The sequence below is a fragment of the Silurus meridionalis genome, chromosome 8, assembly GCF_014805685.1.
Source record: "Silurus meridionalis isolate SWU-2019-XX chromosome 8, ASM1480568v1, whole genome shotgun sequence".
Classification (NCBI taxonomy): Eukaryota; Metazoa; Chordata; class Actinopteri; order Siluriformes; family Siluridae; genus Silurus; species Silurus meridionalis.
In genome coordinates this window covers 10,157,681-10,170,176 of record NC_060891.1, presented here as the reverse complement: position 1 = coordinate 10,170,176, position 12,496 = coordinate 10,157,681, and the positions used below count along the sequence as shown (strand labels likewise).

The 12,496-nt window shown below is 38.6% G+C and overlaps 1 protein-coding gene across 2 annotated transcripts in view; it reads left to right on the top strand.

Annotated features, from left to right (window-relative positions):
• The window catches only part of insyn2ab (inhibitory synaptic factor 2Ab), a 104,490-nt gene that overhangs the window by 41,580 nt on the left and 50,414 nt on the right, over window positions 1-12,496 (top strand). The window contains exon 4 of one of the 2 annotated variants that reach the window (XM_046855002.1): window positions 3,367-5,136. The exons of the other annotated variant lie outside the window; for it this stretch is intronic. Coding sequence (XP_046710958.1) covers window positions 3,367-3,550 — 184 coding nt within the window. The 3' untranslated portion in view covers window positions 3,551-5,136. Of the gene's footprint in view, window positions 1-3,366; window positions 5,137-12,496 lie in introns of those variants that run through there. 2 annotated transcript variants of the gene reach the window in all.

Sequence of the window (12,496 nt, the reverse complement as noted above, 5' to 3'; positions counted from 1 at the left end):
ATTTATTTATTTATTTATTTATTTATTTATTCTGAATTAATATGAATTAATGAAATATTAAATAATGACAAATTAACAAATGGCTACAAAATATTTAGTATATGTTGTATTAAAAAAAATCCATAATCAGCTTGGTGTAGGGAGTGTCATCCAGGTAACCATCACTTTACACAATCCTTGATTAGTTTCCTATAAATGCATCATGTTTTATTATTTACTCACAATTATACATACATATACATTAATATATTTCTATATGGTCATAATGTGGCTTGCATTACAATATCTGATGTCTTACAGTATAGAGATGAAGCACAATTTTTGTGCACAGTTTAAGCCAAGCCTCCAGAATAAGCTCTTCCTCAATGGAACCAACTGAGATACAGACAGCTGGTACTCCAGTGTGCCTTCGCTTACTGCTAAAGATCCAGCAGCTTACAGAGTAAACACCACCCAATCTATCGCAATCAATCTTGATCTAACTATCTCGCTTTGTGCCAACACAGAAGCAGTGGCTTAATAGAAAAACCTTTTATTTAAATATTTATGGCAATACACAGAGCTAGACTAGTCTGTAATTTGGTGATAAAATACTCAAGGGGATTCTCTCTAAAATCCTATTTTTCTGAGCGTGTTAGAGTAGTGTACGTGTGTGTCAGCTAAAGCATCAGAGCATATAATTGAGAAAGACCTTAGGTTACTTTTATCAGGCACCAACAAAAGAAAGAGTTTTATGAATCCATAACTATGCTGTCAATCAAAGAAATGTAATGTAATGTATGCTGGAATAATACAAACACCATGTGATTGGACTGTGGTCCTTTAAAAGTTCAAACTATTGATTTAAAGTAATTCATTTAAATAAAAGCTTAAGTCAAAGTCTTTTTAATGGTTTAGAAAAGTACTTTATTTACCAGATATTAACATGAACTTGACCACATACAAGACAACACAGAACTACCAGCTACCAACTATCCAGATCTTAACCATTGATTAATTGTTTAGTACAATCTTAGACACATGCTGGAGCAGTGCACAGCTTCCCTATTCCTCTACAATCTATAGCAGCCAAGAATTGCTGAGCCTTCACAAACAGTGCAACAAGAATAATAAGTCTGTTACTTCTAAATTTAACACACTGAAGAGAAATTGAATCCAATCATTTGCACAGTGCTGTCAGTCAATAGAATTGCATCGGCTTGTCAACGCGCATAGTCAAAGTAAAAAAAAAGGGGGAATAAATATTTGGAGGATGTTTTTTTTCCTGCATTAAAGATTGGTGTAGATCATCACAGGCTGCAGTCTGTCTTTTACGAATGCTGTGTCTTCTTTTGCCAAGTGATCTCCTAACAAGCAAAAGGCTTTGTGCATGGGTGAATACAATTGCCTGCCAAAGTGGTTGTAATTTATTTGGAGCGCATATTAATCTTAAATAAATAGATGTAATTGACGATCATGACTGTACTCATATCCATCCTGGTATGTGTGTTTGAAATGAAATAAATTAGGGAAGGGGAAGGGGGGTTAATGCGCCTATGAACTGCAGAGCTTCTCAATCTCAGTGCTGTTCATCGATGAGTCACAGTATGCAGGACACGGCTGCATGCAGAGTGAATTTATGTAGATCAGATTAAATCTTCCAGGCCGCTAATCTGAGGTTTTAACTGCTCCTGTCCACGTAGATTATTTTATCAGATAGGGATCATAACTGTAGAGGAAGAGAGTGGGTCAGCTGGCTCAGACAAACACACACTGACACACAAACTGCACAACTAGTATCCTATGCAATTGTGGGTTCATATCAAACCTTTGCTAATGACAAAAAATATATATTAGTGTTATATTCAACCGTGATTCCAAATAAGTACTGTACTACACTATTCTATACTATTCTATACTATACTATACTATACTATACTATACTATACAAACTGTAAATAAAAACAGTATTCATTTATTATTTATTCACAATAAAATACGGAAAATATATTAGTGGTTTAAACTGAGGATATGTACCACTTAAAAAAAAAAGTAATTTTGGGTGTAATGACTGTAAAACATTTCTATACATATGGGAACTGACAACACCAGTTGCAGTTGGAGTTGGAGTTTTGTGAGAGGAATTCTCCCAAAATCCTAGATCTTCTTTGTTGTATTTTTTATTTCATGAGGTGCCAAATACTTTTCAGTTGGTGACAGGTGTGGTGTGCAGACAAGCTAGTTCAGCAGCCAGACTCCAACCACAAAAGTCATGCAGTTGCAGTATAGCATTAAGCATTGCCTTGCTAGAATATTAAAAAAAGAAAAAGACGCCATCTGGAGGGAAACATTTACTGTATTGCTCTAAAATCTGTACATATATTTCAGCATTGATATTACCTTTCCAGATGTGCAGACTATTCATTCCCTGTTCATGTTTAGGCACTAATGCATGCCCATACCATAAGAGATGCTGACTTTGAACTGAGTTCTGATGATAAGCCAGATGGATCCTCTCCTCTTTAGTCCAGAGAATGCAGCGTACATGGTTTCCAACAAGAATTGCACATTTTAATTTGTCAGACCAAAGAACAGTTTTTCACTTTTTTCAATCCATTTTAAATTAGCTTTTGCACAGGGAAGATTGCAGCATTTTTGGATCCTGTTCACATATGGCTTCTTGTTTGCATGATAGAGCTTTAACTTGTATTTGAGGAAGGCACAGACTTCACACTGTTGTGAACACTTTGTTCACAAACAGTTATTTCTGGAGACTAACGAAAAACTGTTGTTGTGGAAAGTGGAAAGTTGAAAAATTAACAATCTAAATAAAAAAAAAATGAAAAAAAAAAAAAATAAATAAATAAATAAATAAATACATTTTAATAAAAACCGAATGCAATGAATTGTATATTTTATAAACCCATATTTTTTCGCAATAGAACTTCAACATCAAATGTTTAAACTGAAGAAATGTTATATTTTAGGGAAAAATAAAAAGTAATTTTGTTGGCTGCAACATCTCTAATAAAAAAATAAATAGACAGGGCCATGTTCAACACTGTGTAGCAATCCCTCTTATAACAAAAGTCCATATGCATCTGGAAAGTGAGGGGACCAGTGGTTGCAGTTTTGGTTAATTAATGTTGTCCTGTCTGTGTGATTCCAGTTGCTCAACACCTCTAGGTCTTCTTTGTTGTATTTTTGTTTCATGAGGCACCAAAGGTTTTCAGTTAGTAAAACTCTGGACACATTGTTAAGCCATACATGAAGATTATTTGGTGTTTCTGTTCATTATAGCTGCAATGTACATATTATTGTTGCATTATATAATACTCATATTTCATTAAGGACTAAACCTCAAGTAATTGCATATATCTTTTTTAGTGTGGAGCTGGACTTTAAATTGCAAGAAGACAAACTCCAGCCATTGATGACAAGATTATGTCCAGCAGTAGAGCCGGCCTACCCTTCTCTGCCTTATACGCATGAAGTCTACACTTCCACCCCCAAACGCAAGTCCAAGACCGAAGCCAAGAAGCATGCACGCTGGAGACTCTGGTTTCTCTGAATCATGACTTTTACCTCTCTTATTTCACTTATCACACCATAACAAACACCCAGCAGCCCACTTGTCTAATTCTGCACTGACAAACAGACATTGGATTTGAATGAGGAATCACATTTGTTTTCATCCTATCCTTTTTTATAAGAGCCTGGAGACTGGAATCATGTTTACTAAAATTTTTTTGAATTTTTTTGTTTAATGTCTAAAGCAGGACGAACGATGGCGAGCATTTTGGATAAGAAAGATTAGGGCTACTAGTATAACCGAGAAAAAAGAACAAACAAAAGTCTTTATCTCTTTGTTTTGTTCTAAATCCTGTTTCCTTCTGCAGGGGCTCAATAGAGTGAAAGAAATAGTTTGATATTTATCTATCACAACCAGATGGCAAAGCACAAACTTTAGGGAGAATATGATTGTTTAATGTTATTTCCTTTCTTTCTTGCTTTCTTTTATTCAAAGAAATAGTAGATTGGCTCAGACTTTGAAAGACAATGTGTACATGCAGAATTAATTGACTGCATGCAAAACACATGGCTTTATATATGACTACTTTAGTTTGTAGCTAACTTTATATATTTTTCATTAAAATGTTAGATGTTGAGGAGTTGGCTCTTGAGGAGTAAATGAGTTGGGTGTTTGTAGTATTCTATAAGCTCAAGAGGAGCTTTCTCTTTATGTGCTCTCAGAAACAAATGCTTTACTATAAATTGTATGACTTTTGATTTCAACAATAGTCTGTTTTTCATATAGAATGATAGCTAAGGTAGTATGGCTAAGACGATTGTAAAACAACAACATTTAGTGGTACCCTCTCAGGCTAATTGTTTTATTACAACAACAGCCTAACAACACAACCACTGGAACTGTACCAGTTGTGTACAAAACTCAAAACTTAAAACTCTTTGCGACCTGAAAAGTGTAATGATACAGACTAAAAAGAGGGCTATGTAAATATCTTATTTATATAAATGTAAACAGTTATTACTTGTTTAGCTTTGTATTAGTCACTCAAGAATTGTTGACTTCCCTCAAGCTATTATTTAACCTACATTGACTTTAATGCAAAGTGCAGTATAATGTTAGGAACCAATCAATGGATATCCATACATCATTAAACCATATATTTTTTTATAATTCAGAAACATATTAGTTTAAATTTACAGTTGAATTGCACAGTGTGGACTAGCTGTAAGTGTAGCATTATGAGACACAGATGCATTGCTTTACCTTTGAGAAAGTGCAATTGATTTATATTGTGCAATATTCTACATTTTATACTCTTTCTACCCACAAACAATGCATTTACAATAAAGAAACTGCTGCAATGCCTGGCCTCTCATTTTTAAACAAAATCAATATTTCAAAAGCATGCAAAAGGAACACTGTCTTTGTTTAGGAACACCTAAAATGTAGATCATGGCAATCAGCTCATAGACCAGATTTAGCCATGCTCTGAAAAGGACTCAGCTGCAGGATTTGAAGGTGCAAACTTTTTTTTTTTGGTGAAATTGATTGGCTCCAGCTCTGGCATGCTGCACAGACATGCCCTGTGATTGGACTCCCTCCAGTGAAACACCTGCTGCCCAGATATTGCCAGTGAGTGCATGGGGATAAGATGTTTCTTCTCTCTCTCTCTCTCTCTCTCTCTCTCTCTCTCTCTCTCTCTCTCTCTCTCTCTCTTCAATTTAGCATAAAACAGTATCAGTTTTCTGTGTTAATACATGTTACTTAGAGTTGGTAACAATTTTAATACACTTCACCTGTTAGTCATTAACCAGCTGTGGTATATTTTGTGAGCAGAACAGCAGCAAGCTGTTTCAGTACATGCTGATAAGAGATTTCTATTATAAAGTGGAAGCTTGTGAAATCTAGATGAATCCTGTAGCATAAAATAACCTTTTATTTTTGCCTGCTGCTCTAATGACTCAAAAGCCATTAAATTGGTAATTTCTGTATTTACTTTAACCTGTTTTTGCCACAGCTTTTGGGCTTTTAAAATGCCCTGCCTAGATTTAAATGTTGACAGTTCCTGATAAAAGTAGGCTACATACACAATTTAAATATTTTTTGAGAAGACACTTTGAGCTTTACTGTCCATTATTTAAAGTATTGCTCAAAAAGATAATCATTTATAGAAAGTTATAAATGAAGTACCGTGAATATAAATTTCCTGAATTGAAATTTTTTTTTTCATATATAAATACATGAAATCAGTAATGGAGCAATCCAGAAAAGTACAGGGTAAAAGCCATGTCTGGTTCATCCCTCCCTGCTAAACTCAGGTGGCCATTCATACTCTATTCATTCAGTCTGCATATAAATTAATGGCTGACCATTAAAGCCTATTTTTATACATGTTTGGCTATTGATATTAAGTTGGCATTCATATTTATGGACAGGTAGCCAGACAAGCAATTGTTATATCATTAGAATCCTGAACTCATTGGTTACATTTTTCATCAATCATTTTGTATCCATAATGCTACTGGATAGAAATAAAAGGTTTGAAATAATAGGTGCTGCATAATAAAAACATCATGACACCTGCCTATAGAGTGGAGGCTTAAGCCCGAGATTCCGCCTCTTTTACCGTTTTCTTTTTTTTTTTTGTGTGTGTGTGGTCTTATTTGTTTTGTAACTACCAGCAATATTATTATTTTTTTACCACTTTATACCACCAAGATGCCGTCTTTTATGCAAAAGTTATTCCGAAACATATAAAAAACAATACACCAATCGAATTACTGTGATGTAAACAAAAGAATAATTATTTAAATTGATTGTTTGGTTGAAGCAAAAATGCTTTACAGCATGTTGTTCAGTGGAGCCTTATCTTTTCTAATAAACTTAGATTTGCAGCAGTGGATGTGTTTGTAAATTATTACAATAATTCTTTAAGTACTGCATTTTTTATGCATGTAGTTGTTGTGTACTGCTTACACAAATTCAGCAAATACATTCATTATACCTTTTCCACTGTTTTTGTAAAACAGTGATGTAAAATCGCTGCTTGAGGCTTGAACCTTTAAAATGGTTTATAGTTATTCGTGGTTACCCGTGTACCTTTTTATTTAATCTATTGCTAAAAATTAACACCTCCTAACAATGAGTTCCCTTTCAGGAACTCAAGCTGCGTCGCAATGCTTTGGGAATGCTTCGACGTAGTTCACGCTCTGAATCACGTGTGTAATCCGGCCAACGGCAAGACACGACGCCCAGGAAGCTACAAAATGCGCATGCAGTGGAGCCGACGCTAGCTTCTTGTTTAGGTTAGCGCTTTGTGTGTGAATCTGTGCAGGCATGAGCTTTAAAAGCAAGTAGAAATTCCGACTGTGTGTTCCTCCAGCCAGTGGCTTGAAGAGCAGCATGCTTAGTCGGCTCTTGAGGAAGTCGACTGCTTGCATTGTAGCCACTATGCGCATTCTCCGCTAGCAATGGCTATGCACACTCTCAGCTCGCTTTTTGAAGAGTGCTCTCCCTAGCAGCTCAGGCCCCTCTCTTGCCAAGGCAAAGCGGCACCGGGTGTCATAGGGTTTGCAAGCGGACCAGACAGAGGGCCTTGAGACGGCCGAGTCCCTTTCTCCCGCCTCACCTGTCGGGCCTAGCGAGTGCTCCCTGGGGGAAGCATGCCCTTCCACAGTTTCTTTCTCCGGCGCAAGCAGTCCCTGCGCTCCACATTTCTTCCTCCAAGGAGGGAGAGATTATGGAAGCTAGCAAACCCACAGACTCCTCCCAGCCTGTGCTGTACAAGTAGCTACTGGAGGCAGTGATGCGGGCCGTGTCCAAGTTCGAGCTAGCTTGGCCGGTCAAAAAGAGAAAGCAGTGCACACCCAGCAAGCTGGATGACTGCTTTCTGCACCCAGCGTCACAACCTCACAACCCCACCACTTCACCCCACAAGTCTCTCTGTGCGTGAACGTGGTGGGGATGAAAGCGTGCGGCTATGGGGCGATGCCACGGGTGAAAGAGACACTAGCTGTTTATCTCTCTTTGGCCATGAGTTGGTCCATGTCAGCCTTATTAGACACAGAAAGGCATCTGTGGCTCACCCTGTCGAATATTCCTGACAGAGACAGGGCTTTTCTGCTGAACACCCCGATGGCCCCTTCTGGCTTGTTCGGCGATGCCATAGGTGCGGTCGTCAACAAGTTGCAGAAGGCCAAAAAGTAGTCTGCTGCATTTGAGCGGTATCTCCCTCATTGCTCCCAAGGGGCCTCAACCTTAGGAGGGCGGTGTACACCTCATTACATGGTGCCTGTCCTACCTCAGTGCCACCGGGAGGTCAGGCTGTTAACCCTGCCACAGGATGTGCTTCAGGGCACAGCCACCTCCAGTGGGTGTCTTCCTCCACCTCCACCCGGTCGCATAGCAGATGAAGGAGACACGTGGTCTCTTAGGAGGCCCCAACATTTGCAGGGAACTGCTCCAGCTGCTCTGGATGGACCTGAGATGAGTCTTGAGAGGCTGGTTCCCTAATGAGACTTCCTGCAGGTTGGGGAAGCCTGCCAGACGTGTCTCAGTGGGTCCTGCACACGGTAGAGAAGGGCTACTTGATTCACTTCGGGTCCTCTCCTCCCTGTTTTATCAGGATGTGTCCCACTCTGGTGGGGAACGAGCAGGCTCTTGTCCTGGAACAGGAAGTACGCACTCTCTTAAGCCATCGGGGTTGTCCCTCCTTTACTCAGAGGGTCTGGGTTCTACAGCCAGATTTGTGGTTCCCAAGAAGGATCGGGGTTGCGTCTGATTCTAGATCTACCCTCCTTGAACCACTCCCTTATGAGGCTCAGGTTAAGAATGCTTATTTTTAAGCAGGTCGTGTTTCAGATCAGGTCTAAGGACTAGTTTGTCATGATAGATCTAAGGATGCATACTTTTACATATCCATCCTTCCTGCTCACAGGGGGTTCATGAGGTTTGCTTTTGGGGGTGAAGCTTACCAATATCTGGTCCTCCCATCCGACCTGCTGCTCACCCGTACCTTCACAAAATGCATGGATGCGGCTTTGACCCCGCTAAAACTTCGGGGCATCTGCATTCTGAACTATATCGATAATTCATTTATATTAGCTTGATCAGAGCTTTTGGCAATCCGTCATCGAGATGTCGTTCTTGCCTATATGAAGGAGCTGGGGTTAAGACTAAACACTAAGAACAATGTGTTTTCTCCAGTACAGAGAACCATCTTCTTAGGTGTGGTGTGGGACTTGACCATTATGCGGATCGAAGCTATCCTCACAACAGTCAAGAGAGTGAGAGAAGGTCAGTCCACTCTGCATTATTAAAGTCTCGCGGCGAGCCCTTCGAGCTTGAAATATGTGGATAGAACCGGCATTCCTGTCTCAAGGCCCCATCCTGGGAGCTCCTTGTTGTCACGCAATGCTAACGACAGGTGCATCCCTCATGGGGTGGGGAGCGATCATGACTAGCACAGGCTCCATCTTATGTGGCACATAAGCCTGCCACCAACACATCGGTGGTCTCTTACATCAACCACCAGGGGGGTCTCCGATCTCGGCCCCTGTACAGTCTGGCATGGCAGATCCTCCTGTGTTCCCAGGGGAAACTGCTCTTATTGAGGGCTGTCTACATCCCGGGATACTTTGTTTGCTTTTGTTTCGGGGCTTTGTTTGGGACCTTCCAGCCTTCTATTTCTAATCGTGGAAAGTCTGACTTTTTGCCTCCCCTTGATTTTGGCTTGCCCACCCCACTGAGCTTCATCAGGTTTTATGACCCCGACCTTAGAGCCACTTCCGGCTCCTCTGTCCTGCGCTCTGTATGTGCTCTCACACACTGGGCAAGGGACTGGTCATTGTGGCATGATTCCACTCTCGTTCCCAAAGTGTTGCGTCACAGCTCGAGTTCTTGAAAGGGAACGTCTCTAGGTTACGTATATAACGTATTAACTCCAACTTTTTTGCTTATACTTGAGCAAATTATACGACTACAAACCGTATTTTACATAATTATTATTTACTCTGTACCTAACATTTAAAAATTGTGTTTGATGCACTTACAATTTCATTAATAGAACTGTCCAACTTGCTATATCTTCTACACATGCTCTGGCTGATGTGTGTGATCATGATATGTGTCATTGCAAAAATAAATCAGATGATAATATACATTCAGATGATACATTGTGTGTTTGGTATTTATGTGACCATTTTCTGTAGCAATGTTGGTAACATTGTCAAGAACAGTTCAGTGCAGTTTACACTATTACAATTTTACATATTTGACTTATTAATTCACATTAATGTGTGATTATTCTTTAGCATTAGAAAAGACCACAACCTTTTATTAGTGATTATGTTACATTAAGCCAATCAGACTTGGACTGTAGCCATTCATGGTTTCTATGATGGAGAGAAACTGTAGCAAGATGTGACTAAATTCATGATGCGAGTAATGCTCCTGGAAAGCTTTAGACTGGATGGTTTGGTTCGGTTTTAAAACCAAGACATCGTAAAAATCAAAGAGAACAGTCTGGGGAGAGATTGCAGATTGTTTACTGCTGCGCCTCCACTTTTGCCAACTTACAGGCTAATAAAATAAAATGACAAAATGTAAGTGGTTTAACCGAGTTTTAAAGGATTTTTGGAAGGTGAAATTAATAATAAGAGAACTTACACCATTAAATATGGCCTATATTATGTTCTAGTTTAAAGACTTGTAGATCTTCAGTCCTTGGTGCTTGGAAAAATAAATTGTTCTTGCTGCTGTAGCCATGTAGCCTATTCCATCACATTCAAATTAAAACATTTTGATGAGGTTAAAGCACAAAATGTCAGTTTTAATTCTCATTCACAAGATGAGAAAGATTCTCACCGGCCTGTGATAACTAGACGTGATGTCTAGCACACTGAGCCCATTTACATGAGGAGTGTCTCGGGTCAACCTCATAGATATTCCCCATACACAAGTAGGCAGAGAAATAAAGAGAAAGGAAAGACAGCACAAATTAATGCACAGGGAGCGATCTCTCACCCACCCAGCACGAACAAGGTCATACTCTCTATTCAGATGGAAGAGGTTTTCACAAATACTCCCACTCTAATGAATTACAGCTGAGCATTAGGATTAATTACAATTGCAAAAGAGGGAAGTGGATAGAAAATGGCTGATAAAAATGACAGCGGATGGTACAGAGAGAAACAGAGTGAAGTAGCATCAGTGGAAAAAAAAGGCATGGAAAAGAAGGGATACAGCTCAGCTGGACTGCATTTTAATCACTGACCCCACATCGCTTTAAAATTACATGCCATCCTAAGAGCTTATTAAATAATGATGGAGTGCTTGTGCTTGGACAGCTGTAAAAAGTAAAGGAGAGTTACTCCCCCCACCTGCTTCTACATCCCCATGAATGTTTAGGAGACACCTTCCTCACTCTCAGCCATGAACCTTGTATAATGCTGTATAATAAAAGTGCAGAAAGGTGAAGAGGTTTAATGGGAATGACAGACAAAGGTTAACCTGTGAAGTAGCAAAGACAGCGCTAATGGAAAATGCTTACTCTGCACCAACTCATGTTGGCTTTTTTGAAATCTTCACTCTCCATCTCCACTGTGACCAATAAGTCAGTTAAAATTAGAATATGTGGTTTTTGTAATGAAGCTAAGGGGATTAGTCATTACTCCAGCCCATATAATATACACCAATGCTACACTGTTAGCTTTTACATGGCACAGCATATTTCAGAGACTTGTACATTTTAATCACATTACAATACATTAGTAAAGGACCAAAAAGCTGTATATAAATGAGCTGGTTTCCTCAGCATCTATTGAATACTACTCAAGCAAGCTGACTCTGATTAGTTGCTCAGGTAAAAGGCTTCTATTGTGTCAAACTGCATCACTGAAATTGTTCAGTAAACCATGCAAATCCTTTCATGTAAAAACTCACCAGTTTGCGAGAAATAGAGGACACTAGCATGGACACATTGTAAAAAAACACACTTGAAAAGTGAAGGTTCATATTATAAACAGAAAAACTATCCAGCTTATAATGCACAGTTCAATGTGCTTTTTTTATTGGCAAAATCATTATCAATGTCTGTAACATTAGCCATAGGTAGACAACATTAATAAACAGAGATAACTTATTTTGACAAAGAAAAGAGGCACACCACTTAAAAGTCATGCATGCTGGAAACAAGGAATCAATAAAGCATGGAAAAAAAATGTAGAAAGAGTTATTAAATTAACAAACGAATTAATAGTATAACATGAAACAGGTGCACACATTAGGGAAACATGCTGACGATAAGACAGGGTCTAGAGACAAAAAAAGGCACATGGCTTTATCGTGTCAGAATTATATTTCATGTCCTTTGCATTTACCAGATCTCAACTAAAGTGAACATCTAAAGAGAATTTTCAAGAAATGTATTAGATACACAACCAGGATCAAAAGAACAATAAGGGAATATATTTTGATAGAATGGTGTTAGACCAGTACATTCCTTGAGAGTAGAATATATACCTAGGCACTTCTAAACTGTTTTGATGGTTTGTGGTACATAATTTTTTTTCTTCATTTGTTATCCATCTGTACATTATGGATATTCATTGTCTGTCAAAAACGAAAAAAAAAAAAAATGTGGACAGCCTTTTGCTTTTAATTATGTGGCAACGTTTTGATAAGCTTATGCCATTTCACATTTATTTACATCCAGAGTTGATTTGAGATTTTACCAAGATCTTGTATTAATGATGAGAGAGTCAGACCACTGTATATTGTGTTCTCCAGCACATTCCATATATTCTAAAGGTGTCTGGCCAATCCATGTGTGAAAATCATGTCTCATGCTCCCTGAACCACTGCCCATTCTACCAGAGAAGAAAAGATACACTGATGGAAAAAAACTTTCAATTGAGTATATTCAGGTAGTCAGTTTACATTTTTCTGAGCACATAACTTTGCTTAACCAATACCTTTCGAACTGAT